At 34.8% G+C, this 22,701-nt stretch overlaps 1 protein-coding gene across 4 annotated transcripts in view; it reads right to left on the reverse strand.

Annotated features, from left to right (window-relative positions):
* Positions 1-6,901: 6,901 nt before the first annotated feature.
* Positions 6,902-22,701, reverse strand: part of LOC121369088 (gamma-secretase-activating protein-like) — a 50,767-nt gene continuing 34,967 nt past the window's right edge. For 2 of the 4 annotated variants that reach the window (XM_041493937.1, XM_041493935.1), the window contains exons 24-32: positions 19,348-19,424; positions 18,439-18,533; positions 17,549-17,597; positions 16,561-16,631; positions 15,513-15,583; positions 14,470-14,557; positions 13,373-13,441; positions 12,114-12,224; positions 6,902-7,798 (exon numbers count right to left, since the gene is read on the reverse strand). In XM_041493937.1, coding sequence (XP_041349871.1) covers positions 7,665-7,798; positions 12,114-12,224; positions 13,373-13,441; positions 14,470-14,557; positions 15,513-15,583; positions 16,561-16,631; positions 17,549-17,597; positions 18,439-18,533; positions 19,348-19,424 — 765 coding nt within the window. In that variant the 3' untranslated portion in view covers positions 6,902-7,664. Of the gene's footprint in view, positions 7,799-9,840; positions 10,054-12,113; positions 12,225-13,343; positions 13,442-14,469; positions 14,558-15,512; positions 15,584-16,560; positions 16,632-17,548; positions 17,598-18,438; positions 18,534-19,347; positions 19,425-22,701 lie in introns of those variants that run through there. The other 2 variants (XR_005957557.1, XM_041493936.1) reach the window with 2 other exon arrangements.

Consider the following 22,701-nt stretch of genomic DNA (forward strand, 5'->3'; position numbering starts at 1 on the left):
CACCAAAAGTTAAACAGATCATGTTCAACTTCCTGTATGCATATGAACTGTAACAGATATCAATCTGTATCCTGGTCAAGTATTTCCCACTTTTATCTCTGTCAAGGCACTTACATGTAATGTTATCAGCAGGTTGAACATTGTTGAGAGCACAATTCAACACATGCTGTCATCATCATGACCTACTATGTTCCAGCCAGTGCACAACACTGGTGTATCAAAGGCTGTGGTATGAACCATCCTGTCTGTCGGATGGTGCATATAAAATATTCCTTGCTATTAACAGAAAAACTATAAGATACACCAGCACATGATGTAATTGCCAGCTACTGGTATTGTGACACTGTATAGTACAACAGGGGCAGATTTAAGGGTGGGGAGTCTATCTCCCTCTTTTAATAAGTGCCACAGTCAGTCTAGGATCGATCCCTGTGCTCATTGGGCTATTTCTCGTTCCAACCAGTGCACCACGACTGGTACATCAAAGGCCATGGTTTGTGCTACCCTGTCTGTGAGATGGTGCATATAAATGATCCCTTGCTACTAATGGAAAAATGTAGCAGGTTTTCTCTCTAAGACTATATGTCAAAATTATCAAATGTTTGACATCTAACAGTCAATGATTTATAAATCAATGTGCTCTAGTGGTGGCATAAAACGAAACAAACTTTAATTTTTGTTAATTTGTGGGTCATATTTAATAGGCCTATCAGTATTAGTCAGGAAAGAAAGAAAGAAATGTTTTATTTAACGACGCACTCAACACATTTTATTTACGGTTATATGGCGTCAGACATATGGTTAAGGACCACACAGATTTGGAGAGGAAACCCGCTGTCACCACATAGGCTACTCTTTTACGACAGGCAGCAAGGGATCTTTTATTTGTGCTTCCCACAGGCAGGATAGCACAAACCATGGCCTTTGTTGAACCAGTTATGGATCACTGGTCGGTGCAAGTGGTTTACACCTACCCATTGAGCCTTGCAGAGCACTCACTCAGGGTTTGGAGTCGGTATCTGAATAAAAAATCCCATGCCTCGACTGGGATCCGAACCCAGTACCTACCAGCCTGTAGACCGATGGCCTGCCACGACGCCACCGAGGCCGATATATTAGTCAGGATGTCCTGATCCCAACCTTTTTGCCTGTCTCTCCCATTTTGGAGGCGAGACGTAGCCCAGTGGTAAAGCACTCGCTTGATGCGTGGTCGGTTTGGGATCGATCCCCATCAGTGGGCCCATTGGGCTATTTCTCGCTCCAGCCAGTGCACCATGATTGGTACATCAAAGGCCATGGTATGTGCTATCCTGTTTATGGGATGATGCATATAAAAGATCCCTTGCTGCTAATTGAAAAGAATAGCCCATGGAGTGGCGACAGTGGGTTTCCTCCCTCAATATTTCGGTGGTCCTTCACCATATGTCTGACACCATATAACCGTAAATAAAATGTGTTGAGTGTGTTGTTAAATAAACCATTTCCTTCCTTCCTCTCCCATTTTACTCTTTACCATAGTTTGACACCCAATAGCCGATGTATTTTTCGTGCTGGGGTGTCGTTAAACATCTATTCAATCTATCTATCTATCTTCCATTTTACATCTTATCTGTGCCCCTGGTCAGATGTCCTCCTTTGAAAAAAAACCCTCCAAGCATTTTACGCCACACTTTGCAAACTGCATTTAGAAAAACCCAACCAACAAGCAAACCCCTACAAAAATCCTAAATGAATAAACAACCCTGTCTACTGCTGCAACATCAGTTATGAAACATTGATAAAAAAAACTACTGGGGAGTGGAGAAAAAGAAAAAAATGATAAATATATTGAAAAAGAGAGAAAGAGGAGGGAAGAGAGAAATAGGAGAGAAGAGAAATAGATGGTTGGAGAATCAGCACACAATGTTATATTGTAGCCGGCACGAAACAGCACTAATCAAGGTTAAACCAGACAACAGATACACTTGTCAGTGTTCTAGCTAGGATTTTGATGGGGCAGGGCGCTAATTTAATTGTAGGGCATTTTCTAACGTGAAAATCTTATTTTTGAGGCAAGTGCTAGATATGATCGAATTTTTTACATTCATAAATATCATATATGTAGGAATATTTATGCTGGTTTTAATTTACAAAACCCAAATTTATTATTCTTAAATTTGGATGTTTGATGAAACAGTACATTCATCGCTGTATGCAATATTATTGTACTAATGTACTAAATATAGACACTATTAAAATGACTGGAATGTGCCGTGGTATGTGCTATCCTGTCTGTGGGATGGTGTATATAAACGATGAAACTAATGCAAAAAAGTAGCGGGTTTTTCTCTAAGACTAAATTTTAAAATTACCAAATGTTTGACATCCAATAGCCGATTATTAATGAATCAATATGCTCTAGTGGTGTCGTTAAATAAAATCAAACTTTAACTATTAAAATATTTTACAATAGGTCGGATCACCTAAAAAATCATATTCTTTTTTTTATTATATATAGTATTTATACCATTTAATATCATGCCCAAATGTAATTTAAAATAAATAAATGAAATAATTAAAAGAAATCAAGAAATGAAAAAAAAGAGAATGATTAGAAATAAATAAAAAGAAATAAAGAAATAAAAGAACAAACAAATTAAAAAATTGACATAAGGATATATTTGTAACAAGTTTAAAAACGGCTATTATTGCATGTCAAGGTCTAGATAGATTTCATTAAATAGCTTTTGTAGACATGCTTTTAACAAGACACAGTTATGCCTTCATAGACCAACTAACCAGTGTTGCTAGTTTACTCTGTGCCATATAATAAAGATGCAATCAATGTGTCATTGATAAGGACTACTGACATCAGTTAAAACTATATGTATCTTGGTCTGGGTATTTGCAAAGGCAACAATTGCTTTCAAAAATTTACTTATCAAAATAAATTTCGCATTTGACGTTCTGTCGAAGTTTATCATGATGGTCTACTTTCAACTAGGTGTTTGCTAGGTGGTGTTTGGTTATGTGCATGACAGCATGAGGATTACTTCGCATTAAAGCTTTGTAAGACTGCCTGTCCGCTCGTCTGCAGTCATACTGACTAACAATAGAAAAGAAAAAAACATATCATGTTACCGCTGTTGGCTTTCACAACTGTGGCCAAACAGTGTATTGTCAAACGTTTTTTAGTTGGGAATTGAGACTCGTAACAACACTGTACACCCTTTGAGAGGAAAGCAAGATGTATTTTTGTTTGACAATGAATTACGGCAGGGCGGCGATAATCAGGGTCGGTGCGGCAACAAATACGGCAGGACGGCACAAAAACGGGGGCAGGGGGCAGTGCCCCTCTATTTATTGCTAGCTAGAACACTGCTTGTATTTATTTGTAGATGATGTCCTTAATCATGTTTGATGCCATATAACTGTAAATAAAATGTGTCGAGTGCGTCGTTAAATAAAACATTTCCTTCCTTCCTTATTTGTGGATGTGTTCATACCAATATACTCAGATCAGATACTGACCCAGGTAAAGGGTGCTGGGGTTGCACAACCTAATTTACAAATGCCTAACAAATCCAATGTTAATGTATGAATCAATCTGATTAAAATTGTCTCTACTGGTCTACCAGTAGATCTAACAGCATTGCTTCGACTCCCATGTCCAGGTGACATTTCATCTATAAATAACAATTTAAATATCGACCTATTACACATCGCCTTTTATAGCGTTATTTAGGAGCATAAAAATTCTAAAAATATCAGGTGAGACTATGCAATAGGCGACCTTGTTGGTCTATTTCAACATTGAAAAAAACAGGCAGAAAAGTGCAGCAAACTCTGGATTGTATACTAGTATAAACAGATTTTATGGCTATACCATCACGTTTTTTCCGTCTTGAAACAAATTTTATATAAAATTTTATATTGAAATTAGTTTCCGGCATACTTCGTAATTCACCCAAATCATTTCGTATATCCTTGGCATAATCCCGAATGTTTTCAACTTCTTTTCAAATCACTGGCATGATTTTGCAAGTAAGGTTTTGACTGGTCGAATATGAAAGGTCAACTGGACATGAGCTCCAATGGGCTGCTGTTAGATCCACATGTAATAGTGGAGCTAATTTTAATTAGATTGATGTATGAATGCAATGGATTTATTTCCTTGAATGTCTTGATCAGAATGGTGTTTTTTGAAGGGAGACTGCTTTTATATAATGCACGTTACTTTACTTTAACATACATTACAAACTCTGTTCTGGTGTTCCTAAATGTTTTGAAGTGGTGAGAATGTGTTCAAGAATGGGTTCCCATTGTCAAAACCCATACCACCTCACACAGTGGTGTGACGAGAATGGATTCCGAGTTGTTTGTGAATGCTGTTTCGAATATATGAACCTTTTTTCAATGCTGCACCTCCTCACATTAAAACATTCCTGCAGCCACCCATGCAAATTCATCGCAAGAGAGTTAAAAATATTTTTCTTTAATGGCACCACTAGAGCATTTGATTTATTAATCATCGGACATTGAATGTCAAACATTTGATAATTTTGCCATATAGAGTCTTAGAGAAAACCTGCTACACTTTCCATTTGCAGCAAGATATCTTTAAAATATGTACTTTCCAACAGACTGGATAGCACATACCATGGCCTTTGATATACCAGTCGTGATGGAAAAAAAGTCTGAACAGAGAATGGGTCCACCAAGGGGGTTTGACCCAAGCAGCTCAGGTTGTATGTGTATGAAGATGTTTATGCTTCAATATATTACCTTTACTGACCTCCCATATTTAATTTTTTTTTTTGGGAGGGGGGGGGGGGGGGGGGGGGGGGGGGGATGAATTACCCAAGCAGCTCGGGTTAGCACTCTACCTTCTGAGCTACATCCTGCCCCTCCAACTCATATATAACTCAAAAACATTACTTTTAAAAAACAATTTATTATAAATGCACGTTAACAACTTGACATAACATAGGAACTTGAAAACAAAAATGTATCTCAAAGTTGCATAATATCCAAAAATATTTATTAATTTTCATAGAGAAATATAAACATTATACCTTGAATTAAATGCACACACACAAAAATACATCCAAATAATTTCATTTACTACTAGTAGTAATTAGTAAATTTACAATAGTGCAAAATTCAATAAGGTTTACCAACAAGTATAAACATGTGACATAACAATTTGAATCTGAATTGGATAACAATAATTGACAAGAACTGACCAACTTTTTAATGAATACACTATGAATATTTTCTTATGTACCTTATATTTTTTTACCAAGGATTCTCAAGGGAGCTAGCCACTAGGTGCTGCTTAAAAAAAATTAAGTCTTAATTTTCCTTAAACAAATAAAAATTCCCACCATCGTTAATGGTGGAAGTTTTGTGGACATTGCGCTCACCAGCTGCAAATGCAATTATAATACAATAATTTATTATCCATTTGGTTCAACATAACTGAGTTAATAATCATATGAAGCACATGTGTAATAACAAATGTAATGGTGTAATTTTGGGAAGCGACGTCATAACATGATGTTGCTTCTCCAGTCCTAGCTCTGACTGTGCACTTGAAATATGACGTCATTTTGTTGTCTCCTAGTTGGGGCAGAAACGTTTTGAGTTGGGTCTTGTTATTCATAAAGAAAACAACAATAATAATATGGATAATAAAGAAATTATTACACTCGCGTGTGAGTTGTACTGATTTTACAAAACTCGTGTCGGGATTCATGCATTACTCTTGCTCTCGCTCGGGCAATACAAAAATCCTGACACTCGTTTCGTAAAATCAGTATGACACACAAGCTCGTATAATAATCTCTGTATAATAACGATTATATGTGAGATCGATTAATTTGTAGTTATTTATCACAAATGTAAGTAAAAATAGCGAAATATGACACTTACAACCTTGAGAATGCACGTTTTTAAATATTTCACAAAATGATTATGGTAATATGATTAAAGGACCTTGTAATTATACCTTATTACAGTCAAAAAATATAATTGTCTTTGTTTGTCTATAATTCTAATATGGTTTGACAAAAAATTTAAACTTTTTTAGAAAGAACAAAAATATAATTTTTGTGTGCAATTTGTACAAACATTGTTCAATATATAAATAAAATAGCAATACACATGTTCAATAGAGGGTCATGTAATTATATACAATATTATTGAAGGACAGACTCCTTTAAAACAGAATGACACATACCACAACCTTTATTGAACCAGTCGCTGAATTTCGATTAGATTGAAATACGATCCACAATTCATAAACTGACGAGGCTTGGTTCCATGACCAACTATTGTACCTTGGAGAGATGCTATCCAGTGCGTTCACTGTTCATAGTACGCAGAAAGGTGCTGAGTTTTGGATGCTGCTGCCACCTATCTTTCATGCTTACAGTTATACACCTCACTCTACTCAGAAAATACAGCTGCCTATTTTTCTCAAACAGCCTGGGGCCTAATTCACAAAAGTCTCTTAGGTTCTGTGAGACAACAAAGCTTTTAGCATTGCATTGCGAGATTGCAAAGTTACGAGAGTTTAGTGAATTAGGCCCCTGCTACTTAAAGAAAATGCATGAACACCCCTATCTACCCTTGTATGTTAGTATTAAACATCAGCTCAGCAGTTTTCAATATAATTCATATATAATAATTTAGCTGTTGGTGCAGTTCCTAATAAGCCATTTATTAAAGTAATGTACATTAAATAATTTAAATATCACAAATTTTCTGAATAAGTCATTCATATTTAATAATTTAATTTGTACAACTTTTCCAAACAAGAATTATGCAGAATTAAATGGCTCGTCTACCACAAACATATTCCATGTTGCTCATAGTTGTATTATTGGATGTTCATCTCCCCCCCCCCCCCCCCCCCCCCCCCCCCCCTCAAAAAAAAAAAAAAAAAAAAAAAATACGGGAGGTCAGTAAAGGTTTTATATTGAAGCATAAACTCCTTCATACAAATACCACAACCTTTATTATACCAGTCTGCATGTGAAAAACCCCCAAACAAAAATGGATTAAACTATTAATGGAAATGTAAATTCATCATTTAGTTCTTAAAATATTTTAAAAATTAAACAAATTAAATTTTGGTACATATGTAACTTTATAATGAATAAAGTAAAATTCATATACAAATTTATTAAGCATTGTATTAAACCCATATCACTCAAAAAGAAAGTTCAGTGTAAATAAAAAAAAAGTTTCTTTACAAATTACCAACACATTGTACAGGTTAAATCTTCTTTTTTGATTCAGGTATTTAAAAACAAGTTCATCAGTTCCCTTTTGACACAAACAGACTATAAGGATTATCTTTGTTCTGAATAAGTCATTCAAGTTTAAATAATTTAACTTTCACAACATTTCCAAATAAGTCATTCAACTCTGTTCTGAATATGTCATTCATACTGAATAATTAAAGTATCAGTTCCGTTCTGAATAAGTCAGTCATATTGAATAATTTAAGTATCAATTCCATTCTGAATAAGTCAGTCATACTGAATAATTTAAGTATCAATTCCATTCTGAATAAGTCAATCATATTGAATAATTTAAGTAGCAACTCTGTTCTGAATAAGTCAATCAGGTTTAATAATCTATATGTCAATTCTGTTCTGAATAAGTTGTTCATTATTCTATAAATTAACAGTTGTCATATCATATTCATCTGTCTGTCGTGTGTGGTACAGTCCAACTTGCTCCAGTAAAACTGAGTCTACGCTGGTCATGGAAGGTACGGTTCCGGGACGAACGTTTCTGCTGTGGCTATCTGAAAGTGTAGTAAACACAAAGTTAATGAAAATAATATTTCAGTCTAGATTATGTAGTGGTTAAGCCGTACTATCTGAAAGTGTAGTAAACACAAACTTAATGAAAATAATATTTCAGTCTAGATTATGTAGTGGTTAAGCCGTACTATCTGAAAGTGTAGTAAACACAAACTTAATGAAAATAATATTTCAGTCTAGATTATGTAGTGGTTAAGCCGTACTATCTGAAAGTGTAGTAAACACAAACTTAATGAAAATAATATTTCAGTCTAGATTATGTAGTGGTTAAGCCGTACTATCTGAAAGTGTAGTAAACACAAACTTAATGAAAATAATATTTCAGTCTAGATTATGTAGTGGTTAAGCCGTACTATCTGAAAGTGTAGTAAACACAAAGTTAATGAAAATAATATTTCAGTCTAGATTATGTAGTGGTTAAGCCGTACTATCTGAAAGTGTAGTAAACACAAAGTTAATGAAAATAATATTTCAGTCTAGATTTTGTAGTGGTTAAGATGTACTATCTGAAAGTGTAGTAAACACAAACTTAATGAAAATAATATTTCAGTCTAGATTATGTAGTGGTTAAGCCGTACTATCTGAAAGTGTAGTAAACACAAACTTAATGAAAATAATATTTCATTCTAGATTATGTAGTGGTTAAGCCGTACTATCTGAAAGTGTAGTAAACACAAACTTAATGAAAATAATATTTCAGTCTAGATTATGTAGTGGTTAAGCCGTACTATCTGAAAGTGTCTTAAGCATTAATTTAGTGACCTCCTCACCCCACTAAGTTAAAGGCATATTGTCACAGACCACTGACCTATTTAATGGTCTTAACAAAGTATTACCTGAACAAAAATAATTTAATTTGTACCTAAATGTACTTTATTCAACCATCTTCATGACCACCATATTCCATTTATTACTGACATTTTGTAAAATTAATTGAATTATGGCAATGGTCCATGATTAAAAAACTAATATTGCTGAGAAGGATGACATGGATTTCACTCCATCATGGTTCAGTTAAGGTGATGCGATAGCTAGATTTGGTTTCCAACAATTAATGTAATTTTTATTTATTATCCATTTTTAGAGAAATAAGGTCCTTAAATCCGTGACAGTATGCCTTTAATAGAAATGTGGAAATAAACAAGCATTTGGAGAGTACTGCTAAAGCAATACAGGTCTCCTACCAAGCCCAACAAATTTTATCTGGTAAATTCAAAGGCCATAATTCTGTGAAAAAAAAGGGTAAAGTGCCATGAAAGTCAAACTTGATCTGTAACAGTACATTGTAAAGCTATAAAATTTCAGCTCAATATCTCTAGGCATTGTGAATAATATTTTTTTTCTTCAGAAAACTATATGTGAGATGGACCTTCGCATGGACTGTTAGGGACTAATAAGTATGCACAGATACTAAAGTATATGCTTTTTATATGCATAATATGTGCATTTAAATTTTTAGTGTCACCTCAGCAAATTTTACTTTGACATTGGTGGTGGGGTCAGAGAAGGTGGAATGTTTTTTTTTGTAAAAAAATTTTTAAAATATTTATTTCTCACAGTCTATTCTGACCATGTCACGGTTGAGGAGCCTTGAATTCATGGCCTTACATCAAAGTGATATAATGTATATACAAGTACATATATCTAATTTGTTGTATAGTAATGTTATATAGTCATATATAACAATTTGATACATAAATGCATTTGTAATGTTTCTGTATAAATTAAAGATTGGCAAAAAAACAAAACAAATTGCTATGACGCATATAATGGAAGGACTGGGAAATATAGGAGAAGAAGAAAGAAGATATAATGGTTAAAACACATAATAATAAATTGATAAACAAACAAACAAAAACAAACAAACAAACAAACAAACAAAAACAAATCAAATCAAAACAAAACAAAACAAAACAAAACAAAACAAAACAAAACAAAACAAAAAATAAAATAAAATAAAATAAAATAAAATAAAATAATAAAATAAATAAATAAATACATGGGGGGTGGGGGTAAATTTATACTAGCGCGAAATAAAAAAGACCTGGAATTTGAAACAAGCTATTGTTAGGTAAAAGGTGGAGGACAAGGTGGAATTTAGTTCAGTCAGTAGAGCACTCGCCTGTAGACCCATTCTTTAATTGTTTCTTTTCCTCCAGTCCCAACCAGTGCTTGGTGACGGGTATATCAAAGACTGGTGTGTGCTGTGGTAAAGTGTACATAAAAGAATCCCTTTCTAAAGAAAAAAATGTTGTGTGTTTTCTTTAAGACTGTAATTCAGAATGTTATATAACAGAAGATAATTAATAAATCAATTTCTTGCCCACTGAACAGGGTTATCCAGCTTTTGCACAGTGGTAGAAAAATCTGTCTGAGCCTAGGGCTAGATAAATCTGTCTGAGCCTAGGGCTAGATAAATCTGTCTGAGCCTAGGGCTAGAAAAATCTGTCTGAGCCTAGGGCTAGAAAAATCTGTCTGAGCCTAGGGCTAGATAAATCTGTCTGACCCTAGGGCTAGATAAATCTGTCTGACCCTAGGGCTAGAAAAATCTGTCTGACCCGAGGGCTAGATAAATCTGTCTGAGCCTAGGGCTAGATAAATCTGTCTGACCCTAGGGCTAGATAAATCTGTCTGACCCTAGGGCTAGATAAATCTGTCTGACCCGAGGGCTAGATAAATCTGTCTGAGCCTAGGGCTAGATAAATCTGTCTGAGCCTAGGGCTAGATAAATCTGTCTGAGCCTAGGGCTAGATAAATCTGTCTGACCCTAGGGCTAGATAAATCTGTCTGAGGGACCCGAGGGCTAGACAATTTCTACGTATGCGTGATGTCATAACTCATGTTTTATGACGATTGACGTCATAACTCATGTTTTTCAGAATTCTGTTTGCCATTTAATGTTGTATCATTGTTTAAAAAATATTTAAACACATTAATATTTTCAACTTTATATTTATTGATAAGTTGTTACATTTTTATGTCGTTGCATAATGTGGACTATATTTTTCCGAGTATGATTAAAGGAGTATTTAGGTAAAATGTTTATGAATCGTTCTACAATAAACAAACCATAGCTTATAAAATTAATGTTTTGTTACTGTAAGAAAATGGGCAAGAAAAAGAATTAATCACCGTTATAGATATAGATAAAGCAATTCCAACCCATGGGACACAATGTTTTTGTCCCTCGGGTTGGAATTGCCTTATCTATACCTCACAACAGTGACAGATTCTATTAATACACTAGAGGTGTATTTAAAACAAACTTTCAACTTTGATACTTGGCTGGAAGACACCTGAATTAATACTCGATTTATTTGGGCTTTAAAGAGAAGAAATCCACTACTGTCACACAGGATTTTGACCTAACAGTTTTGGGGAACTAGTTAGGATGGACCGGCCTCGGCGCGTTGTGGCAGGCCATCGGTCTACAGGCTGGTAGGTACTGGGTTCGGATCCCAGTCGAGGCATGGGATTTTTAATCCAGATACCGACTCCAAACCCTGAGTGAGTGCTCTGCAAGGCTCAATGGGTAGGTGTAAACCACTTGCACTGACCAGTGATCCATAACTGGTTCAACAAAGGCCATGGTTTGTGCTATCCTGCCTGTGGGAAGCACAAATAAAAGATCCCTTGCTGCTAATCGGAAGAGTAGCCCATGCAGTGGCGACAGCGGGTTTCCTCTCAAAATCTGTGTGGTCCTTAACCATATGTCTGACTCCATGTAACCGTAAATAAAATGTGTTGAGTACATCGTTAAATAAAACATTTTTTTCTTTTTTCTAGTTAGGATGGGAAAAAAACTTTACTGATCTAGTAAGGGCAATCAGTTCTTGAAGCCATCACTCCTCAAGTGTGCACTCTACCACTGAGCTACATCGAGCCACCTCCCCATTGTGATATATATAACAAGCATTCTAAGAATATTGGTGAAGAAATACATGTCCCTTACCAGGCCCAACACATTTTTGTATTTCCTACATTCAAGGGCCACAACTCTGTCAAAACCGGGTAATTCGCTATGAAAAAACTTGATCTGTAACAGAACATGATAAATCTATACACAAATTTCCAGCTGTATACTTTAAAACATTGCAAAATAAATCCGAAAAACAAAGTTTCTTATCTCCTAAGTTCAAGGGCCACAACTCTGTCTGTCAAACTTGACAGACAGTTTGACAGACAGAGAGACAGAGAGACAGACAAACAGAAGGATGTAGATGAAACATATAGTCCCCTCCTGTTGGACAGGTAGGGGACTAATAAGATAAACAAAAAGCTACTAATGTGATGTACCTTCTGTTTTCTTCTCCAGGTAATCGATCAGAGATGCCAGTGGTTGGAAGACACCTGCACAAACGCTCGAATCACTGGCTGTGCTCACGTTATCTCTACCTTCTGAATTTGCTGAAAGAAACCCCCAAAGAATATTTACATACAGCAGGGCTCACACTGGAACAAATTGTGGTTAGCCATTTCTCTGATATTTAGAGTATTTTCTCAAAAATTATTAAAATGTTGTTAATTTAAAGAAACTTTTATTAGCTAAAGACTAAATGTTGTACCCACTGTGTATAAAAAAAGTAGCAATTGTCTAATTTGGTCATGGATAGGGTGAGCTGTGATAAGTATACAGGTGTGTCTGAGCATATTCCCAAATACATTACACTGCTGATCTGGAAAGTTTGTTTTGTTTAACGATACCACTAGAGCACATTGATTTATTAATCATTGGCTATTGGATGTCAAACATTTGGTCATTTTGACATATAGTCTTAGAGAGGAAACCCGCTATATTTTTCCATTAGTAGCAAGGCATCTTTTATATGCACCATCCCACAGACAGGATAGCACATGCCACAGCCTTTGATATTAAGAGTCATAGTGCACTAGCTAGAACGAGAAACAGCCCACCAGGCCCACTGATGCACTGCTGAGTTGGATTCATCTGGTTCTAACTTGTCTTCCTGCTTTGCAGTTTTCTAAAATTAGAAACCTTTCTCTTTCAAAATTAGAATATTCACTGTTGTACCTTTGGTGTGGTCTTGGCTGCCTATAGATGCTCAGTATGGTGTATTGATGTGACTGTTCAGTGTGTACAATAATTCTGACGATACTGCTTTTTTGTAGGTACTTTTAAAACTAGATCTTAATGAATAGAAAACGTCAGGAAGTTTGCCTGTTCAAAACACTTCGGATGACTAACATAACTTCAAAAACCAAAAAATAACAACAAAAACAACAACAACAACATAGAAAACCCTTCAAACAAACAAACCCCACAAAAAGAAAACACTGCTAATACTAAATACAATGAAACTTCTCAAAACCGGACCCTCTGTAAATTGGAATTCCCTCAAAACTGGATATTTTCCACGGTCCTTTTTCAAAAATCAGTAAAGAATTTAACCTCTCTAAACCGGATACCTCTTTATAACTGGACATTTTACTTGGTACCAAGAGTGTCCAGTTTAGATAGGTTTCACTGTACTCAGGGAGTACTGATTAGATCACTTGAATATCAACCTAGTATTCCATGTGCCATGAGCACCCACCTCTGTCTTTAACTGTCCATGTAGCATCTGACTTAGAAGAGGACTTTACTGCTGGTGTCGAAGTAGTTTCTGTTAGAAAACATTAAGTGAATATACAGTATATTAAATGACCTACCATACACTACAGGCGTGACACAGTGTAAAAAATAGTGGTACGGCTCATGGTGGCCAGACTCACCTTTCAAATTACTTAAGGACATTTTTACAGATATAACAAATATAACACACACACACACACTCACACACACACACACACACACACACACACACACACACACACACACAAGTGGTAAGGCCATGCTGTACCTCTTTGAAAAGTGGTATGGCCGTACCGTCTGTGCCGCCCTTGCACTATTCCATGAGAGATAATCAGAATTATTATACCGGTATGGGACATTAGGCTATTATGTGTAAAGAGGAAGTGAATGCAAAGTATAGTAAATAATCTTCCATTTAAAATTCAATTATGTTCCATTTAAAATGTTGGTATGGGTTTAGGAAAGTACAATCATGAACAGAAATGTATTAAATAAGTTATAATATACATGTATAAAACACTAAACACTAAACCTGTTTTACAATTTTTATAAACAATATAAATTATAAACCATTTTTCATTGATATAGAATATACAGTTTGTGAGTTAAATATGAAACTTTAAAGGGACTATCCTGAGTTTCCTGCATTGTAAGATGTTTCCGACTAATATATTTTTTTTAGCATCTAAAAATATATATAAATATATTATCTTGTTTAGAATATCAGTGTCTGTATATTCAATGTATTTCTGGTCGTCTTAAATTAATATTTGTAAGCAGCCCAAACTGAATTTTGTCTTCAAATAATTTCGTATGTATTAAAAACTTGGGACTGTCCCTTTAACATTGAGCTACATGCAATTTTAAGTTGATGTTGCCATAGCTTCTACCACTGAAAAAGTAAAATCTACATTCCGCCCTTTTAGAATGCGTTTCAATTAGTTGTTTTGTGTTTGTAGTACCTTAAACTGCATTTTTAGGTAAAGAAAATAGGTATCTCGAGTTCTAACTGGAGTCAATGACTTTTAATAGACGAATAACACAAACAATGGTTCTCACCAAGCAGGATCTCGGCCACCTGGTGATGTGCGAAATATCTCAAACACAGAGGGTGATTCCACAGCTTAAAGCATTCTTCTGCTGCAGTCTTCAGCAAACAAAAACACAGAAGCAAGGATTAAACTCATTTCGTTTAAGTTATTTTCTTGTTATATAACATTTTAATTTTTGTACAATTTATCAATAATCACATAAAAAAATTACTACTCATATACAGTGAAACCCCTCCAAACCGGACAACCTCGGGACCAACTAAAAAGTCCGGTTTTAAGAGGTATCCGATTTATAGAGGTTCTCTTGTGTACTGATATTTAAAAATGGGCCATGAAACACGTCCGGGTTTAAGGGAATTCCGGTTTACAGAGGGTCTGTTTTTGAGAGGTTTGACTGTACATTAAATTCTTCCAAAGTGAAAATCCATTCTTGGGCTTTGTGTTTTAAGGTTAGCAATCACTCGTACCAGCCATCACCCACGTAAAATGAATTTTAGGTGTGCTATCAACCACCCACCTACCTACCTAGCTAAAGCCTACCACACATGAGAGCTATCAGCTTAGCAAAAAGTCACTTGAGGCTTAAAAGTAATGCACACCTATAGAAATATGCTCATAATATAAAATGGGCTATAAATAAACCATCTGTTTGCCTAAAATGTTTAAGAAAGTCCCAACCCTTCTCCATTTTCAACCTGTTTAAGAAATTAGCCCTTTATTTGTAAGTTGGTCCACAACCTACTACAGTGAAACCTCTCAAAACCGGACCCTCTGTAAACCGGAATTCCCTCAAAAGTGGACGTTTTTCGTGGCCCCTATTTAAATATCTGTACAGAAGAGAACCTCTCTAAACCAGATACCTCTTAAAACTGGACTTTTTAGTTGGTTCCGAGGGTGTCCAGTTTAGAGGAATTTCACTGTATAAACAGTAAAAACCCCAAAACACCAAGAGTTTGCTAAAGGTTCAAAATACCAAGTGTTAATGATAATTGTGGTTGTTGTATTTTCTGTGACAAATGGTATAAAACAGATCATGGTGGCAAAACTTACTTTAGGTAGACGAGAGATGATTGCATACTTGAGTTTTACATTTTCACCATCATCACCATCATCAGGAACATCTGAATAACAAACATGTATAAGGTATTTACAGACAATTCCCTTGTGAGCAGTTAAATGGATTTATGTGCAATACCAATGCAGCTATCATGATAACAGGTTATTTTTTTCCCATCCAAACAAGTGCCTCAAAACGGGTGTGTATATATGAAAGGCTGTGGTATTGTAGTAGTGTTGGTATACAGTGATCCTACTGACAGTAGCTAGCGGGACTTGCCCTATTAGCTCAGTTGGTAGGGGGCAGGATGTATCCCAGTGGTAAAGTGTTCGCTTGATGCATGGTCAGTCTGGGATCAATCTCCGTCGGTGTGCCCATTGGGCTATTTCTTGCTCCAGCCAGTGCACCACAACTGGTATATCACAGGCCGTGGTATGTATTATCCTGTCTGTGGAATGGTCCATACAAAAGATCCCTTGCTGCTAATCGAAAATAGCCCATGGAGTGATGACAGCAGGTTTCCTCTCTCAATATATGTGTGGTCCTTAACCATATGTCCGACGCCATATAACCGTAAAATAAAATGTGTTGAGTGCATCGTTAAATAAAACATTTCCTTCCTTCCTCAGTTGGTAGAGTGCTGGACTCTCATACTGAGAGTCTGTAGTTCGAATCCCCTCAGTGGAGGTTGATTTATCTCTTACAGTATGTACAATCCTGACTGGGAAAGTGCATATAAAAGAACACTTGCTGGTAATGGAAAAGTGTAGCGGGTTTACTCCAGTCTACACATGTCGGAATATTTGAATGTTTGACATCCAATATCCAATGATTAATTAATCAATGTGCTCTAGTGGTGAGATAAACAAAACAAACTTTAACTTTAAAACAGTTTCTTACACTGAGAATGACTGTTTAACAATAAAAAATATATCAGCTTCTGGATGTTAAATAAAGACAAATATGAAATGCTTAATTAAAAAATTTGTTTGATTATGTAACCGTAACAAGATTAATTAAAAGTATTTTGTAAGGTGTCACCTGTTAGAAGCTGAGAAATAAAATCTCCTGTTAGCTCCAAAACTCCATGATCAACGTACTGAAGGAACAAGCTAGAGAAAAACAAATTCAGTTATTAATTATCTTGGTTACTGACATATTTAAAGTGTAAAAAAAGATGATAATATACATTCAGATAATTTAGTCAATATAATATCCAAAATTACAAACTAAATGCAAAATGTTATTGGCTAATTATAACTACAAAGGGATTCAACTCTCATAGATTTGAGAAAGGAAATGGTTTATTTAACGACACACTCAACACATTTTATTTAGATTACGGTTATATGGCATCAGACATATGGTTAAAGACCACACAGATATAGAGAGAGAGGAATCCTGCTGTCGCCACTTCATGGGCTACTCTTTTCGCTTAGCAGCAAGGGATCTTTTATATGCATCATCACACAGACAGGATCGTACATACAACACTTTGTTACACCAGTTGTGGAGCACTGGCTGGAGTGAGAAATAGCCCAATGGGCCCACTGACGGGGATTGATCCCAAACTGACCGGGCATCAAGCGAGTGCTTTACCATTGGGCTACATCTCGCCCACTAGGATTTGGGATGCACATACATGTATAACCCAGTAACTGGCATTAAAAAAAGACCTTCTTTTACGGGTATTTGATGCCAAATATGTTTGTCTGCATGGTGAGTGAATCTGCAGATTTCAAATAATGTCTCATTTTTATTCAAAAAGTAAAATACAGTCATTCATAGCCATGTCAGTGAATATGCATATGTGAAATTTCACCTGTGAACAGTTGTAAATATCCCTAGTTAACAAATGTTAAAGGAAAAATCAGTTGAACACAAAATTTTGCACCGAACAATACATTTATTACTAAGTTAATGAATAGGTAACAATAGATATAATTTGTTTTATCAATATTGCTATGTTAAAATGCTATTCTATAACCTGATGCAACTGAAAAACAAGGAATAAGGGAGATAATCTTACTTCAGCTGCATACAGCGAAATCCCAGAGCTGTAAAATATGTCCGAAAACCTGAAAAACAAAATACTCATCACTGTAAAACCAGTTTAGAAATTACTGCGATACTATCCATCTACTTGAAAGATACAGCATATTTAATTACAGATTTACAATAAATGAGACATTTAATTCCAAAACATTCTTGTTTAAAGAAAGCATTCAACAATTAAGAAGTGGGGAAAGGGATATTATGTGTTATGGGATGCATTACAAAACGTTATGGGAAAGAGAGAAGGGTGGTGTTTTTCAAACGATAAACAGTTTCAAAACAATGTGTAATATTTATTCATTACGATACTCATTATTATTAAATTTGTATCTGTAAACAAAGAAAAAAAACACCCAACAAGAATACAAATAGAAATTCCAAAATTTAAATTATATCACAGAAAATTACATGGAAGGAGCAGGGCTCACACTGGAACAAATTTCGGTGTAGCCAATTTTCATAAATGTAGAGTATTTCCTTGAAAATCATTAAAATGTGGCTAATTTGAGAAATATTTTATTAGCCAAAGTCTATTTTTTTTTAGCAATTTTGTATAAAAATTAGCAATCAGCTAATTTGGCAATGAACCCCCTCACTGAAGCAAATGGTTCACTTTCAGAACTAAAACATACAGGTTTATTATACATATGGAGTTTCTGGTGGTGAAAAAACTAAATAGAAAAAAGGGTCCACTTGGTTCATATTTGAACCCCCCCCAGGTCCAGATCATGCTACGCCCCTGGTGAAGGAGTTTAAAAAGTCCAGATTTTGCATCACATAATTCTTAAATGGCCCCCACAGTGTAAATTTGTCTGTTTTATTTACGTTGACGTGTCCATATGTATATCCATTCACTTTATTTACCTGAAGGCAGGGGAAAAGACTTTTCTGTGACTGTAAGATAGAATCTCTCAAGGAGCTGAAACAGTTCATATTCCTCATCAGACCCAGGCTCACTTCTATAAACATAGTAAACAGATTTTTATATTTCATTTTTGAATGTCATTAACTAGGTGCGTTTTTTTAAATTATTAAATTTTTTCAATTAGACTCAAAGATAAAACAGGGGTGGGAATTGGTGAACTGTAAAAAACAGGAAATCTAGAGGGTCCATGAAATTCTTGAAATCCTAGGTTAAAATCTGTGCCATCTGACACATTTAAGAAGAATGGACGATTAAAATGCAAGGAAACACAATGTTCCATGAGAGGAAAACAGCTGATCCGAGGAGAATTCCCACCCCTGATAAAAAGGAAAATATTGTCAATTTAATAAAAACACAAAACACAATGGAAAACCATTGTTATTTCAGTGGTTGTGAGGATGGGTGAAATGCAATGTGACAGATGTCCGGTTACAGTATTAAAAATATTGTTTTTATGTAAATTCCATGTAAGTGGCAGCATTTCACATACATGTAAGTACTGTGATCAATTACCGTAAAATGTTTATAGAGAGGTTATGAATAATGGTTAAAAACAATGATCAGCAGGGGCGCTGCAGACAGTATGGCCATGGTCGTACCACTTTTGTGTGTGTGGGTGGGTTATATTTGCTATATCTGTGAAAATGTCCTTACAAGTAATTCGAAAGGTGAGTCTGGCAACCATGAGCCGTACCACTATTTTTTACACTGTGCAGCCCCTGATCAGTTATAAATACATTATAAATATAAGCTATAAATAATTATAATGATAAACAAGCAAGTCATCTATAGTGATAAGTAAATTTTATAAATAACAATAAGTCACATATAATTCTGGGAACACTCACAAGTCTGGCATGGATTCCTCAGGTGTAAATCCTGCAACACTCCACAGTATGTGACACAGCTGTCGAGACTGCTGCACCTGTTGACACACAGTAACTAGATGTTTAATAAATGAGGAACAGTCTATTTCTGAGGACTCTGATTCTAACACCTGCTTTACAGTCCTACCAGCAAATAGCACCACAATGTGGAGTCTGGTTTAATGTTTTATAATAGGGAATATAATAAATAAGGAACAATCTATTTCTGAGGACTCTGATTCTAACACCTGCTTTACAGTCCTACCAGCAAATAGCACCACAATGTGGAGTCTGGTTGAATATTTTATAATAGGGAATATAATAAATAAGGAACAGTCTATTTCTGAGGACCTTGATTCTAACCCTGCTTTACAATCCTACTGGCTATAGCACCACAATGTGGAGTCTGGTTTAATATTTCATAATTGGGAATACCTTCTATATTTGAAATTTTAAGTATGAACTAACAAAAAAAAAGAGTAAAGAATTGATGGTGGCCTTGTACAACACCACCTACCCTAGTGTTAAGTTATTCCCCTTGACTACACTGAACATCCCCATCCCAGTCCAAACATTAAGATGCCTGGCCCTGTTTTCAAAGATTAGTGGTGGTGTCTAATCATTTGAACAAGGGTCTTGTTGGACAGTACAAGAATTCTGACACTCAAAAAAAAGAAAGAATGAATGAATGTTTAACGACACCCCAGCACGCCTGACTCTCATTTGGTAAAATCAGTACGATACACAAGATTGTATAATAAGCTCTATGTCACCCACAAATGGAAAACTGTACTTGGTGAAGTGAGCCAAAAGAGCAATGCTCAACAAACTTAATTAAATGGAACATAACAATTTCAATATCCCATACAACTTGACAAATAAAATCATAAACAAGAACTGTTTCATATTTCACAGTAAAACTTGTTATGATTACCTGACAACTGACATACCATATTTCCTCTAATAAGAAAGAAAGAAAGAAATGTTTTATTTAACGACACACTCAACACATTTTATTTATGGTTATATGGCGTCAGACATATGGTTAAGAACCACACAGATTTGGAGAGGAAACCCGCTGTTGCCACTACATGGGCTACTCTTTCCGATTAGCAGCAAGGGATCTTTTATATACACCATCCCACAGAATAATAATAAGAAGCCGGGCACTTATTCATTTCAAAATGGTAGCAGACCCAGCACTTATTGGAGACCTGGCCTTTATTTTTTTGAGACAGGAAGTGATAAAAAGGGACCCATCATTTTTAATTAAAAAAATTGATTGTTTTTTTTAATTATGCCAGGGAGTATTCAGTTTTCAGCTGTCTTACCCAGTATTCATTAGAGGCCCGACACGTATAAGAGGCCTGGTGTTTATTTTGTTGCAAAATGTTACAGACCCGGAGCTTATTGGAAACCGGCGCTTATTTGAGGCCCAGCGTTTATTAGAGGAAATATGGTACTCCTTGCTACATGAAGATGAACTAAAACCACCCCATACAACATAACAAATAAACAGGACACCATAAAACATGGGAGTTATCATTTACCTAACTTCTGACGTACTCCTTGTTACATGAAGTTGAACTAAAACACCCATACAACTTAACACATACACAGGACACCATAAAACATGGGAGTTATGATTACCTGACAACTGACATACTCCTTGTTACATGAAGTTGAACTAAAACACCCATACAAATTAACCCTTATCCTGCCGCATTCTTTTTGCTAAATTTAAAGAATTTTCACCTGTTCTACATTTCTAGTAATTTTATTAAAATTCATGGGCATTTTAACATGAAATTACACCCATATATACTATAATGATCCACCTACGTAATGATAGCATTTTGTAGATGGTTATTTTATTTATGTTACCATGGCAACAGCTGCAAATTTCAATATACAATATTTTCATTAATAATTAAGAAAACATGAATAAAAGACTACTATTTTTCTTTTAATTTAAGTGTATGCTGTGATTTATTAAGCATAGTGATTGATTTAAAGAAAAAATTAAGCAGACTGCCATTTTTTTCCGAATAATAGGGTGCAATGCACATACTGTCATCAACACTTTTTTGTACATAATGAGCATAATGTCCAACATTAACTATTATACATTTTTAGTAATATTATTAAAATCAGTTGACATTTCAGCATGAAATTACACACATATATACTAAGAATATCCATCTACGTAACGCTAACATTTTATAGTCAGTTATATTATTTATGTTACCATGGCAACAGCTGCAAATTTCAATATACCATATTTTCATTAATAATTATGAAAACTTTAATTAAAAACTAATATTTTTCTTTTAATTTAAGTCTATGCTGTGATTTATTAACCACACTGCTTGATGTAAAGAAAAAATTAAGTTGACAACCGCGTTTGTTCTGAAAAATAGTGTCAGATGCGCATTCGGCTATCAATACATTTTTGTAAATTATGAACATAATTTCCAACATTAACTATTATACATTTCTGGTAATATTATTAAAATCAGTTGACATTTCAGCATGAAATTACACATATATATACTAAGAATATCAACCTATGTAATGCTAACATTTTATAGTCAGTTATATTATTTATGTTACCATGGCAACACCTGCAAATTTCAATATGCCATATTTTCATTAATAATTATGAAAACTTTAAATAAAAACTAATTTAAAAAAAATGTTTAAGTCTATGCTGTGATTTATTAACCATACTGCTTGATGTAAAGAAAAACTTAAGTCGACAACCGCGGTTTGTCTGAAAAATAGGGTCAGATGCGCATTCGGCTATCATCACATTTTTGTAAATTATGAACATAATTTCCGAAATTAACTATTATACATTTCTGGTAATATTATTAAAATCAGTTGACATTTCAGCATGAAATTACACATATATATATACTAAGAATATTCACCTACGTAACGCTAACATTTTATAGTCAGTTATATTATTTATGTTACCATGGCAACACCTGCAAATTTCAATATGCCATATTTTCATTAATAATTATGAAAAATTTAATTAAAAACTTTTTTAATTTATTTGATTTAAGTCTATGCTGTGATTTATTAACCATACTGCTTGATGTAAAGAAAAAATTAAGTCGACAACCACGTTTTTTCTGAAAAACTGGCTCAGATGCGCATTCGGCTATCAACGCATTTTTTGTAAATTATGAACATAATTTTCAACATTAACTATTATACATTTCTGGTAATATTATTTAAATCAGTTGACATTTCAGCATGAAATTATACACATGTATACTAAGAATATCCACCTACATAACACTAACATTTTATAGTCAGTTATATTAT

Source organism: Gigantopelta aegis, chromosome 3 (genome assembly GCF_016097555.1).
Source record: "Gigantopelta aegis isolate Gae_Host chromosome 3, Gae_host_genome, whole genome shotgun sequence".
Classification (NCBI taxonomy): domain Eukaryota; kingdom Metazoa; phylum Mollusca; class Gastropoda; order Neomphalida; family Peltospiridae; genus Gigantopelta; species Gigantopelta aegis.